Raw genomic sequence first — 14,062 nt, 5'->3', positions numbered from 1 at the left:
CTAGTTTCCCCTTAAATGCATCTACATCTGTGCTATTCATTTTTTTGAAAGAACAGGCAACATAGAACCCTAAATAATCTGAACTGAACCAAAATCCACTGACTAGATATTTGTGTGTAAAGTTCCCAATTTGGACTACTTTGGGATATTAATCTGATTCACATCTCACTGATAATTGTAAGTGACAGTTGTAACAGAACTCATTTGTAAATGTGCCTATGGGGCATAATGACCCTTTAGTGCTTTACTATCTTATTGATATTTAACACAAGTTAAGGCGGCCTGACCCTTTTTATTTGTTACAGCTCATTTCAAGTTGAATCTAATGTGTTTTTGGAACATTTAATGTCACACAACCAGAATCATTTTATACCTCAGCCTGAGCTTGCACCTTACACTTTGAGGTGCAAATTGAAGTTTAAACTCGCCATGGATAAAACATCACATAAAAAATAGAAGCAGGAGTAGGCCATGGAGCCCCTCCAGCCTCTTCACCCATTCAATCAAATCTGGCTGATATTCTACCTCAACTCCACTTTCCCTCCCTACCCTCCATAGTCGCTTTATTCACGCAGGGATCCATTCTTCAATTCTGTATAATTATTTTGTCTGGTCAACACTCTTGCTGTCCTGTATTGCCTGTGCAGTGATTTATTAAAGAGCGTGGAGAGAGAGAGAGAGACGAGAGACCATTAAAGAGCACGGAGAGAGAGACGAGAGACCATTAAAGAGCACGGAGAGAGAGGCGAGAGGCCATTAAAGAACACAGAGAGAGAGGCGAGAGGCCATTAAAGAGCGCAGAAAGAGAGACGAGAAACCATTAAAGAGCACGGAGAGGGAGGCGAGAGTCCATTAAAAAGCACGGAGAGAGAGGCGAGAGTTCATTAAAGAGCACGGAGAGAGAGGCGAAAGACCATTAAAGAGCATGGAGAGAGAGGCGAAAGTTAATTAAAGAGTGCGGAGAGAGAGGCGAGAGGCCATTAAAGAGTGCGAAGAGGGAGGTGAGAGTCCATTAAAGAGCGCGGAGAGAGAGACAAGGGACCATTAAAGAGCACGGAGAGAGAGGAAAGAGTTCATTAAAGAGCACGGAGAGAGAGGCAAGAAGCCATTAAAGAGCGCGGAGAGGGAAAAGAGTGCAGAGAGCAGCTGATTAATGAATAGGATTGGTGAGTATTTCTAGGCTTTAAAGTAAAAGTAAGGTCTTTAACTTCTGTTTAGGTCTCTAGTTTTTTTTCTTTTTCTTAAAAATAGCTTGTTATGTATAGGATTGATACTGGCGTAAAAAATAATTACAATAACATGTAAAGAGTGGCAGATTCTTCATGTGTAAAGAGCAGGGATACTAGAGTAATTAATTAATAAATTAAATAAAATGCAATAGCGATGGCAGGATGGGTGATGTGTTGCTGCTGCAGCGTGTGGGTGGTGCTGGACATCAAGGTGATCCAGAGCGAACACGTCTGTAGTAAGTGTTTGCAGCTCAAGGAACTCTGGATCCGATTTGAGGAGCTGGAGTCCGAGTTGCAGACATTGCGCCACATCTGGGAGGGGAAAGTTACCTAGACACTTTGATCAAGAGGCGTTCACACCCCTCAGGTTAGGTCATTCAAATTTGGTCTGTGATCAGGAACAGGAGGGTGTGGCTGCAGGTGAAGCAGATATGGAGAACAAGGGGGTAGATTTTGTGGAACCTTAACCCCTGCAACTGTCCAACAGTTATGAGGTTCTTGCAAGCTCTTATGTGGACAAGAATGGGGACTGCAGGGGGTATGAGTGAACTGACCACAGCACCGTGGTACTGGGAACCATTCAAGTAGGGGGAGGAAATAGGAACGTAGTAGTGGTAGGGGACAATATAGTTAGGGGGATAGATACTGTTCTCTGCAGCCATGAGCGTAAGTCTCAAAGGCTGTGTTGCCTGCTTTGTGCCAGAGTTAAGGACATCTCCTCAGGGCTGGAGAGGAACTTGGAGTGGGAAGGGAGGGATCCAGTTATTGTCGTCCACATTGGTACCAACGACATTGATAGGACTAGAAAAGAGGTTCTGCTAAAGCATTTGAACAGTCAGGAGGTTAAATGCGTGGCGTGGCTCAAAGATTGGCGTGGGAGGAATTGGTTTCAGTTCATGGGGCACTGGCACCAGTATTGGAATAGAGAGGAGCTGTTCCAGTGGGACAGGCTTTACTTGAACCATGCTGGGACCAATGTCCTGGCGAATTGGATAAGTAGGGCTATAGAGAGGGCTTTAAGCTAATAGGGCGGGGGAGGGTTCTAAAAAGTGGATACGTAGGCTTACAAAGCAAAAAGACACAGCAACCATGTCTGGCAGCTATTTAGGTAATGATACCCAGAGTGTGACAGGAAGGGACAGAATGTGCAAACAGAAAAAAAAGCAGCAAATAGGGTAAAAGGGGGAAAAAATGGTACAAAGGCAAAATTAATTGCTCTTTACTTAAATACACGTAGTATTCAGAACAAAATAAATGAATTAACGGCACAAATAGAGGTTAATGGGTATGATCTTATAGGCATTATGGAGACATGGTTACATGGAGATCAAAGCTGGGAACTAAATATTCAGGGTATGTGACTTTTCGAAAGGGCAGACAGGAAGGAGGGGATGGTGGGAGAAAATAACCTTTAAGTGTAAACTAGCAAGTAATATAAAACAAACAGTAAGAGCTTCTTTAAATATATAAAAAGGAAGGGAGAGGCCAAAGTGAACATAGGCCCCTTAGAGAATGAAACGGGGGAAATAATAATGGGGAACCAAATCTTCGGTTTGGCGAGCGGGGGCGGGGCCCACTCGCCAACACGTAAAATGATGCGCAGTGACGTCGGGAGTGTGTCCCGATGTCACCGCGCGTCATTCAGATCTTGAGTTCGGCAGGCGCCCACCAGAGTCGGCTGCGCGCCTGTCGAACTGTCAAGGGCCTATTAAGGCCATTTAAACAGCAATTAAACTAATTAACTGAGCTGCCCGTCCAACCTTAAGGTTGGCGGGCAGGTGAAGAGCCCAGGCGGCCTTCGCATTTATCATGAAACGTCATCCACGGGCGGGATGAGGTTTCATGGAGGTTTTTGAAGTTTAATAAAGAATTTTAATAAAATTCATTGACATGTCCCAGCTCATGTCTTAAAATTCTTTTTTCTTTATTAAAAATTTTCAAAAATCAAACTAATCACCCTGAGGCAGCTCTGTGCCTCAGGGAGATTTTTGCATGAAAGAGCGCAGGCCCCAAATCAGCTTACTACCCCAGCTCGCACAGGGAGAGCATTGCACTTCTGGGTGCGCGTCACGCTGGGTGGGCCTTAATTGGCCCGCCCACGTAAAATGGCGGCACGCAGCTGATCATGGGCGGCGCCCACTCCCACCCCCCACCCCCGACGCAGAGAAAATTCTCCCCCAGGAAATGGCAAAGGAGGTGAATAAATACTTTGCATCAGTTTTCACGGTAGTCACAAAATTAGGTACATACCTCCACACAACAATCTACCACCTACATCAGTAAGTGTCTCATTGGATGGTTACTTTTTTTTATTCATTCACAGGATTTGGGCATCGCTGACGAGACCAGCATTTATTGCCCATCCCTAATTGCCCTTCAGAAGGTGGTGGTGAGCCATCATCTTAAACTCCAGCAGTTACATGTGGATTAGATACACCCACAGTGCTGTAAAGGAGGGAGTTCCAGGATTTTGACCAAGTGACAGTGAAGGAACGGCAATATAGTTCCAAGTCAGTTTGATGTGTGGTTTGGAGGGGTACTTGCAGGTGGTGATGTTCCCATGCATCTATCACCCTTGTCCTTCTCAGTGGTAGAGTTCATGGGTTTGGAAGGTGTTATTGAAAGAGCCTTGGTAAGTTGCTGCATTGCATCTTATAGATGGTATACACTGCTGCCACTGTACATTGACGGTGGAGGGAGTGAATTTTAAGGTGGTGGATGGGGTCCCAATCAAGTGAGCTGCTTTTCCCTGAATGATGTCAAGTTTCTTGAGTGTTTTGGAGTTGCACTAGTCCAAGCAAGTGAAGAGTATTCCATCACACTCCTGACTTATGCCTTGTATATGGTAAACAGGCTTTGGAGAGTCAAGAGGTGAGTTACTAATCCATAGAATTCCCAGCTTCTGACCTACTCTTGTAGCCACAGTATTTATATGGTTAGTCCAGTTCAGTTTCTGGTCGATGGTCACCCCCAGGATGTTGAGAGTGGAGAATTCAGTGATGGTAATGCCATTGAATGTCAAGGGGAGATGGTGAGATTCATTGCGTGGCAGTTGTGTGACATGAATGTTAATTGTCACTTGAGAGCCCAAGCCTGGATTTTGTCCAGGACTTGCTGCATTTGTACATGGACTGCTTCAGTATCTGAGGAGTCGTGAATGGTGCTGAACATTGTGCAATCATCAGCGAACATTCCCACTTCTGACCTTTTGATGGAGGGAAGGTCATTGATGAAGCAGCTGAAGATGGTTCGGACGAGGACACTAGCTGGGGAACTCCTGCAGTAATCTCCCAGGACTGTGATGAATGACCCCCATCCTTTATGCTAGGTATGACTCCACCAGCGGAGAGGTTTTCCCCAGATTCCTATCTTGAGCATGTATAATCAATACCCTCCAGCTGTATATAGTTAACCTTAGTTGATACAAAAAGCACTTAGCGGATTGGCTTTTCCCATTGTGCCCAACATTGGGAAAATTTTGGCCCATTAATATAAAAGGAGAAATCTTGCAAGTTGGCTGAAACAGGAGTCCTGAGAACTAGAGTTCATAAATATAAGATCATTTAAGAATTCCAGTAGTGCATTCAGGAGAAACACCTTTATGCAGAGGGTGGTTAAAATATGGAACTAGCTACTACATGGAGTGGCCGAGGCGAATGGCATGGATGCATTTATGCTACACAGGCACATGAAAGAGAAAGGAATAGGGAGACATGTTGATGGTGTTGGATGAAGAGGGATGGGAGGAGGCATATGTAAAGCATAAACACTGGCATGGACCTGATGGGCTGAATGGCCTGTTTCTGTGCTGTAAATACTACGCAAGCATAGACATTAGATTTTCTCAAAGATCTTCCAAATCTGACGTTGTGCATTTTGAACGTCTATTACCACAGTTCTCAGCATTGATGCCATCAGTGCTAAGTCTGTAGTCGGGCTGCTTCCAGATGTGAGAGTTGTGCCTCATTTAGACTGGCAGGTGGCTTCATAAAGACAGGATTATAAGGACATGATCACGACAGAGTAAAGAACAGGAATTACCCCCAGTTCATTGCCAGTTTCTCAGCAATTTTACCATGAAGTTGACCATGCGAAAAACAAGGGAGAAAAGTGTTTAAAAAGCTGTATGTGTCAATTTAAAAATAGAATTACATTGTTCATTTTTTTGATTGTTTATTTTCAGCTCAGAAGAAATGGCTTTTCCATATGGTTTAAATTGCAAAGTGAGGGTAGGGCAGGCGCCATGTGGATTGGTGGTGCACATTTTTTCACTGCCACAGACCAATATTTGGAACCCACAAGCAGCCACAGTGGCAGAAATTCTACACTTATCCTGCTGAAATAGATTAAATACACCAAGGAGGACAGTTTGTCGCTCTCTCTTTCTCTCAACTTTTTCATGTTACTTGGGTTTGCCACAATGCTGGTTAATCACCCTTCTACATTCATATTGACCATCAGTTTTGGATTCGGCTGGTGGTTTTACTGTTGGATGCCTTTCCTGCCGCTCACACTCCCCATTTACCTGGCCTTGGGGACTGGCGCTGATACGCACTGGCCTCCCTGCACCAGTGGCTGGGTTCGTCCAGGGCCAACAAGTCTCGGAGCAGGATTTTATGTCACGCGGGTGGGCGCGCGCCCAACCCAATCGAGCGTAAAGTAGCGCGTGCTGACGTCAGGCGAGCGTCCCGAAGTCATCGTGCACTTGCACGATAATTTGGTCAGTGGGTGTGCATGAGAGCCGGCAGCACACCCACCGACAATTAAGAAGCCTATTATGGCCCTTAAGTAATTGAAACCCATTTTTTGCTGCCCGTCCAACCTTACAGCATCGGCGGGCGGCCTTTGGATTTTGGATTTTCTATGAAACCTCATCCACAGGCGGGATGAGGATTCCAACAGTAATTTAAAAAAAAAATTTTGGACTTCGTTTTTAATATATCCCTGTTCACATGTGGGGACATGTTTCTCTCATGTTTGAAATCTTTATTTTTGTTTCTACAATTCTTCAGCTCCCTGAGGCAGCTCTGTGCCTTTGGGGAGCTTTGAATGCGCGCTCCCCCTTGCATGTGCAGACTTTTGTGCTCGGACTCCGCCCGGACTGGACCACCCCGGCAGTGCTGAGCTCCTCAGCGCACCTTTCACGCTGGCTGCCCGTTAATTGGCCGGCCAGCGTGACATCGCAGTTGGGGGCCGATCATGGCCGTTCCCAAACCCGCCTGCCGTGCCCACCCGACGAGCGGAAAATCCTGCCCTTGGAGTGGGGAGTCAAAGCCAGAGCGTTGTGGCTTAGGGGCAGGACCCCCAAAGGACAAGGTACCCATCGGGACTAAAAATCATGCTGTTTACAGTTGCAGACAGAAATCACCCGAAATATGTTCTACTAATTCAGCTTCCATTTTTACATGCGTCTTTTTTCTGTTGCGACCATTTTAGTTATGCTTTAAGGTTGGGGTGAACAGATCCATAGGGATTCTCTAATTATTTTCATCCTCTGCGATTCTTTCTCTGATCAACATCTGTTCTTCTCTTTCCACCCCCTCCCTCCTGTGCAGGTTACTGACATGATGCAGAAAGCTCTCTTTGACTTCCTGAAGCATCGGTTCGATGGAAGGTGGGCAAAACCCTTTTTCCAACATTTCTCTTCCAGCCCTTTGTGACTTGTCTTCTTTTGGCCATGTTCGCGTCTTCAACGAGCAAGTTTTAAAATCATGTTGCACAACGCCTACAAGAAGATTTTATTGAATTACTTTGTAAAAGCAATTTATACTGCAGGGTTAAGAGAATTCCAGATGACTGTAAAGCACATTCTTAGTGCACGGCAGTTACTAACCAAAATAGCTTCAGTAATGAAAAGAAAAACTGACCGCTAGAAATCAGAAATAAAAATGCATGGCTTATCAGCAGGCATCTAAAATTTCAGATAGGGCCTTTTGCCAGAACTCTGAATAGAAATGCTCTGTGCTTTAGGCCATTCTAAGTCAGCGCTCATTGTGTCAGAGAACTGATAGGTAAATTAAATACCTGTGACAACAATTGATCACAATTAGCAAAACCACTTGACTGAACAAATATTGCTTGCTTGCTTTTTGTTACAGGATATCAATTACACGTGTGACAGCCGACATATCACTGGCCAAGCGTTCGGTCCTAAATAACCCCAGCAAAAGGACAATAATGGAGCGTTCCAACACGCGATCCAGTATAGGTATGACTTCAATTTGTTCCTCTTGTCTACGTAAGCTAATTTTTGCTGTTGTTTCAATCAATTTTCATGCACTTTCAAATTCTCTAGGCAATCACATCATGAAGCAGATTTTTGCACAGTACAATATTTCATTTTTCTCAATGATATTTTTCAAAAAAAACCTATCTCACTCCTGTTAGCCTTGTTAACATTTTAAGAAATGGCAGAGTTTACTATTCATGAGATAATAAGACCAGCTGCAAATGCAGGGATTTGGAAATTAAAGCAGGAATGTTGGTACCTGTGAGAGAATGGTAGTTAACATTTTGGATGGGGTCACTCAACAGAACTCAGTTCTGATTTCAACCAAAACATTCAGCCCTCTTAGTTCTATTGAAGGGCTATTGATCTGAAACATCAACTCTGCTTCTGCCTACAGATGCTGCTTGACCTGTTGAGTATTTCCAGCATTTTCTGTTTTTATTTCAGATTTCCAGCATCCGCAGTATTTTGCTTTTGTATTCAGCCCTGTTTTGTCTGTTTGAGATGTTGACTGCCTTGCTCTTTAATGCCAGCTCTTTCTGCTGCCATTTCAATATTTGTGAGGATGCATATTGGTCAGGATGGGATTTGAATGCACTCATGGAGCAGTGGGAATTAAGCATTCATCAGTACGTAGCACATAGCATAACACTGGAGCTGCATGTTGGTGGGTTAAACAGGGCTAAGAGAGTATATGGGAAAATGTTTCTAAGGTAGATGATGGATTGTAGATCTCTGCAGTTACATCTGCAGTATGGCTGTAATACAGAACAGCTTTGGACAAAGACAAGATGGTACCATCCAATACAGCATTCCTTGTACATAGTTCACCCTCAAAAAATACCTGTGCTTGATTTTTGGCAGACAAATGACAAACTGTTGGATACAATTGCTTTAATATTTGGATGTTAATTACAAAGCTTTGTTTAATCCTGGATGTAAACATCCATCTCCTTTATGGACAACTATTCCAATCCCTGCACATTGATGCAGATAACCACTGCACAACGAAACATGAAGAAGTCTGTAGGGAAGAAGATGTTAATATTTTCTTTCACTCTACTTTTGGGTTAGATTTTTAAATTTAATTTTGATTTATTTTCTTCACTATGCCTGCCCAACAGCTTTGTATTGCCTACATCAAGAACAAAATTGATATTTAAAAATTATTCGTTTTTATAAACCTTTAGAATATTGTCATAGAAATTAATGCTGTGCAGTATTAAATAATCTTCTCTGTAATACATGGGTAGCTCTAGACATCAACAACTTGACTGCAACGTAGAGCATTGAGTTCTTAGACAGACTCACTTCAGTTAAGTGGTTTATCTCGCTGACTACTAAAGGTGGACAGTAGTTATACCTGGAATTAGGGAAGGGAAATTTTTGACATGGCCAGACCCCAATGAACATCTGATATTTTCTTGAATGTCAGAATACATTACAGCACTTTTAATTTTGCTGTTGCACTATTATGTGACACATTGGTTGGGATCTTCCTGGTCCCAATGGGCAGCATCAAGGCAGAACCAGCAAGAATTTTGGAATACTATGGATCAGGTCAGTGGCCCGATGCATTCCTGCCTCTGAGCGTTCTTATCTGGGGTGGGTCAACACCTGCAGAGGCTACTCACCTGGCAGCAGCAGCAAGCCAATCTCAATAATTAACTAAGATAAAAGCAAAAAACTGCAGATGCTGGAAATCCAAAACAAAAATAAAAATACCTGGAAAAACTCAGCAGGTCTGGCAGCATCTGCGGAGAGGAACACAGTTAACGTTTCGAATCCGTATATCTCGTATGTATTTTTATTTTTGTTTTCCATAATTAACTAGCCATTTATGGGCTGATTGGACATGTCGCTGGGGTCATTCTGGCAACGGATGGGTTCCCCACTGAGGTCCAAACCTTACAGGTGCTTGGTGGCAGTTTGCTGGTGCTTGGCCTTGGAGGGGCCTGTGAAGCCTCCTGTTTTCACCCCCCAACCCAAGCCACAGGGCCACAGCTGCTGCCGATGGCCATCCTGTGGAGAGATTTCCCTGGCTGTGGCCACTGCTTATTTAATTGATGTCTAACCTGTTCCAGAGGGCACCCCAAGATGGAGGGGCCCTTGCGTTTCCCCTTTGACAGTGGCAGTGCCCACCTCTGGCTGTGGGGCTGCCATCCTTCCAAGGCTGCAGGATATGGCCCCCTGATATGGCCAGCAGCAAAGGGATCCATCCACCATCCTTAATTGGACAGCAGACTTGGAGGTGACCTCTGAATTGGCCGTCTCTGGGAAGATCTTTCAGAGAGGGGTCAGGACCCGGAAATGGTCCTGAGTGATGCTCATATTTTAAGAACACCAGATTCTGCCCATTAATGTATTACAATACTGAAAAGGACATAGAGTTGATAATTTTGCTATTTCCCACCCTCTGAACTGCAGTCAGAGGGTCTGAAGCTCTGGTATTTCCCAGGTGGCAACTTGGCATAGGAATGGCCCTTGACCATCCATGTAAAACTGGAGAGGAGGAGGAAAGACTGTTTCTGTGGGTCTGATATACCTGCAGCAGAGGTAATGACCACTGGTCTTGAGGCCTTCTGGCTGCTGGAGTAGCCAGTAGTAACATAACTGGTCTTCTTTGCTACACCTTAAAGCAAACACTTTGAAAGAGGCTGGAGTTCTGACATAACCCCCTCCCCCCCACATTATTCCTGTATGATTTAAATGTGCTGTCTTCAGGCAGGAACTCTTCACCGACACTCGTGGGATATCCCAGAAGTGTACATGAAACACACAGGGGTTGCATGACACTCTGCATTTTAGGAAAAGGGACATAACATGTCTTTTCCCCTGTCTTGTTTCCAGGAACTTGGCCTACCCTAGCCACAAAACAGGAAAAATAATGGGTACTCATTGGAGGAGGCCATGCAATCACATGCCGGACATGATCCCATTCATGGCCTGGATGGACTCGTCCATCATTTTCTCATGGGAGTGAACAGCCCCTGGGAACTCTGACAGACGACTGCACATGTCTTGCTGCTGCTCCAGCACCCTGCCTCTGTGCTGTAGACAGCTGTGTATCACCGCGCCTTTCCTCAATTCTCTGATGAGGAGTTACCTGCTCATGTGCATTTAGCTAGCGCCACCCATTCTAAACATGTATCAATGCCACCAACGCAAGACCATGAGGGCCTCAGGTAGCTCTGATGCCCTCGGCAGCACTTAATCCACCATTGGCACTGAAGCAGAGACAAGAGTGATGTGAAAAACGTCTGTGCTCACCCACTTCCTCCTGCCTTTCCATGCTCCTGAGCTTCATGTGGTCATCAAGGGTCACATAGGCACCACCGCAAAGACTGGTGAGAAGGGTTGGTGCCTTCAACCGTCGCTTTTCTCACTCACTCTGGCTCCCACACCCACCTCGCTCTCCATGGCCTGATGCCACCATTCAATCGCCATTGTTTCCTCCATCTATGTTATTTTAGCAATGAAGAGTATAGCTCCCCTGCGTCCCCGCGCTCTCACATGATGAGCTTGCTTTTCCTGTAATGCAGAGTGTCACGCAACCCCTTGTCCAGCTATGTTTGTCAGGCTTCAGGGGAGATAGTGGTGTGTTGGTAATGTCGAGGGACTAGTAATCCAGAGACCCAGGCTAATGCTCTGGGCACGTGGGTTTACATAGCACCATGGCAGCTGATGGAATTTGAATTCAGGTAATAAATCTGGAAGTGAAAGCTAGTCTCAGGAATGGTGACCCTGAAATTATCATCGATTGTCATTAAAAAAAAAATCTGGTTCACTAATGTCCTTTAGGGAAGGAAATCTGCCATTCTTATCTGGTCTGGCCTACATGTGACTCCAGACCACTCCATGTGGATGACTCTTAACTGCCCTCTGAAATGGCCTCATAAGTCACTCAGTTCAAGGACAATTAGGGATGGGCAACAAATGCTGGCCTTACCAACAACGCCCACACTCTGTGAAAGAATAAAGAAGAAAAACTGCAGCACTTCAAATGGCCATCATCATGGAAGGTCTTTTAAAAGTAGTCATTAATGCTCGGCACTGCAGTGAATGTCTCTGACTGACCATGGCCCTCTGTGTGAGGCTACTCTGTAGCTCACTGTGGTTCTTGGTGAGACATTGTGCATGGGTCATTCACCTCGCCTCACATTGCCAGGCTGCCATACAAGAAATGCAGGGTGCCATCTTACCATTATGCATGCCACTCACCTTGCCAGACCTCACTAGATCATTGAAGTGCTTTGGAAACTGTGCCCAGGTTTGTGCAACCACCCTAAGGCTCCTGACTTCCTCAGCCATCTTCTGACGTATCTCCTTCCTGAGGCTTACCGGTCTCCTCCTCCCATCCAACGGAAGAAGTGCCTCTCTCTGTTTCCTTGCTGTCCGCTCCAGAGAGACATCACTGAAATGTGGAGCAACCTTCCCTCTCACTGCAGCTATTCCACCGCATGTTCCCTTCTGATGCAGCCCTTCCTCTGTCTTCTCTGGGTGCAGCCTATAGGAAGACAGCAGACTGGCCTTTAAAAATGGTGGCTTTAGATTTCCTGCTGGCACAAGCTCCCACACTCCACCCATTATTAACTGGCTCCCCCACCAGCTGGATGTCAATTGGCTGCAAAGTGGAAGATCGTCATAGAAACCCTGCCACCTGTCCTTTTGACCCATGACCTGCAAATGACCCTGTCATTGGGATTTTGATTATGTCATATTTAACAGATGCAGATGTGTTGCCTTTGGCAACAGTGCTGGATGATGTATGAGATGGCACAGTTGTCTCCAGTGACATTGAGATGCAACTGAAGAGATGATTTTGCCTGGTGGTTCTGAAGGCAATATTGCCAGTATAATTATTATCTAACAGGGCACCATCACCTCGGGTTGCAGATTGATTGAGTGCTCAACCAATGCATAGTTTCTCAACTGCTGGTGTGCACACACCTTTCCCACTTAATTGAGAAAACTACAGCAGGCAGAATTTCAAGTGACTGAGCATATCTTCCACATGTGAGGTGCGCTTGTTGCTTTTGGCCTGTGGAATCTGCCCTCCAAGATAAATGGGCTGGGTTCCACTGCACTGCACTGGCAGCCTGGCTCTCCTCCTTGAAGTGATCCTGTAATATAAACACAGCAGCAGTAGACTCTATAATCACAGTGCTGTCAGGTGGCATTTCTTACTCCAGAACTGTATGAGGCCTTTCAAAAGTAAAAGCACCTTATCAGCTGCCAAGGAAGACATTTCCTGAAATTATGAAGGTGTGTTAAATTGTACACAGAGAGCCTCTTTGGAAGCGTCAGTATTTATCTCCAGGCATGTCTGTCGATTTGATTTTTGCTTCCTTTGAAACCCAATGGAAGTAGGGAGCCTTTTTGATGTGTGATAATACACAGGGTTATTGACAAATATCAATACCACATTTGTGCCATATGTCCGTTTCAAATGTCCTCAATAATCCTAAATTTGTTCTGATTATTTTTTTGACTGCTGTACCAGATTTCCAAATGGCTTACATTTGCTGCCTGTTGCATGAATTGCTGTATTGATACTATCATGTCTGTCAGTACTTACTTCCTTTCCCAACACGTGTGTGTGTGTGTGTATGTGTGTGTGTGTGATAACATGTAAATGTTTACAATGTTGACTGAGAAGGCCTTTTGGGGTTTTGCTGACCATTTAACTTGTCCTCCATTTAGCTGGTCAGAATGCACGTGCGGTAACTTTATTGCCTTGGTAGAATCTTTGGTTTCTGCACTGCATTCAGTACTGCATGCGTGCAGCTAAAATCCTATCCTGCAATAAACAAACAATTATTGGCAGGAGGCACCCCTAAGTCCGAATTAAGAATCACTTAAGAAACAGCTACAGTGGGAGCACCTTAGGATGAATGGATTAAGATGGGCCAATGGCTATTCTCATCTACAGGGCAAGATTGAAGCTCATTTGCCCACTTGTACAAAGTTCAAATCTGACCCGCAATTATCATGTGAAGAGTGACCAATTCCAATAAAAGCTGTTGCCCTTTCCTTGTTATTTGCAGGGGTGACCACACAAGGGACATATTGGCATTACTTGCTTGAAGAACAGCCTGAGCCCTGCTAATAGCTCTATATGTAATCAGGGAAAATGAAGCAAAACCTGTAATAAGGAGAAAACTCAACTTGTGCTAATAAATGATATTTTGCAGTTGTGATCATTTGCTATCTGTGACTGACTCTAGAAACACAACACCCATGATGGAAGGAAAACTGTGGTGTTTCATTTTCAAGTAAACGTTGTCACACCCTTAATTGTCAGTCAGCAGACCGAAATTGAACACTGGAAGTATGCAATTGGTGAATAGTCTGGAATTTTTATTCCCCTGGGACAAGAGAGTTTTTGGCAGAATTTTGCTTAAATAGATTATTTGCTTGGGGTAGAATGAATGATGGGAAAACTTGTACATATTGTAAAAAGAAGCCAGGTGACTGATCATCGCGCATATTTTCTTGTTTTCTTAAGTTCTAACCATTTGGAATTGGTTAATGCCCCTGCCCGAAGCTCAGAGTCCCACTCCGGTACTTGGTGGCCATGGAAGGTGCATTCATAATGCAGCCA

The 14,062-nt window shown here is 44.6% G+C and overlaps 1 protein-coding gene across 4 annotated transcripts in view; it reads left to right on the top strand.

The window, feature by feature from the left end:
* Nucleotides 1-14,062, top strand: part of cacnb4a (calcium channel, voltage-dependent, beta 4a subunit) — a 205,431-nt gene that overhangs the window by 147,763 nt on the left and 43,606 nt on the right. For all 4 annotated transcript variants that reach the window (XM_078552567.1, XM_078552569.1, XM_078552565.1 and 1 more), the window contains exons 8-9: nucleotides 6,785-6,843; nucleotides 7,328-7,437. In XM_078552567.1, the coding sequence (XP_078408693.1) occupies nucleotides 6,785-6,843; nucleotides 7,328-7,437 (169 nt within the window). The remainder of the gene's footprint in view (nucleotides 1-6,784; nucleotides 6,844-7,327; nucleotides 7,438-14,062) is intronic.

The sequence above is a fragment of the Cetorhinus maximus genome, chromosome 11, assembly GCF_964194155.1.
Source record: "Cetorhinus maximus chromosome 11, sCetMax3.hap1.1, whole genome shotgun sequence".
Lineage (NCBI taxonomy): Eukaryota > Metazoa > Chordata > Chondrichthyes > Lamniformes > Cetorhinidae > Cetorhinus > Cetorhinus maximus.
This window is presented reverse-complemented; position numbering and strand designations above follow the sequence as displayed.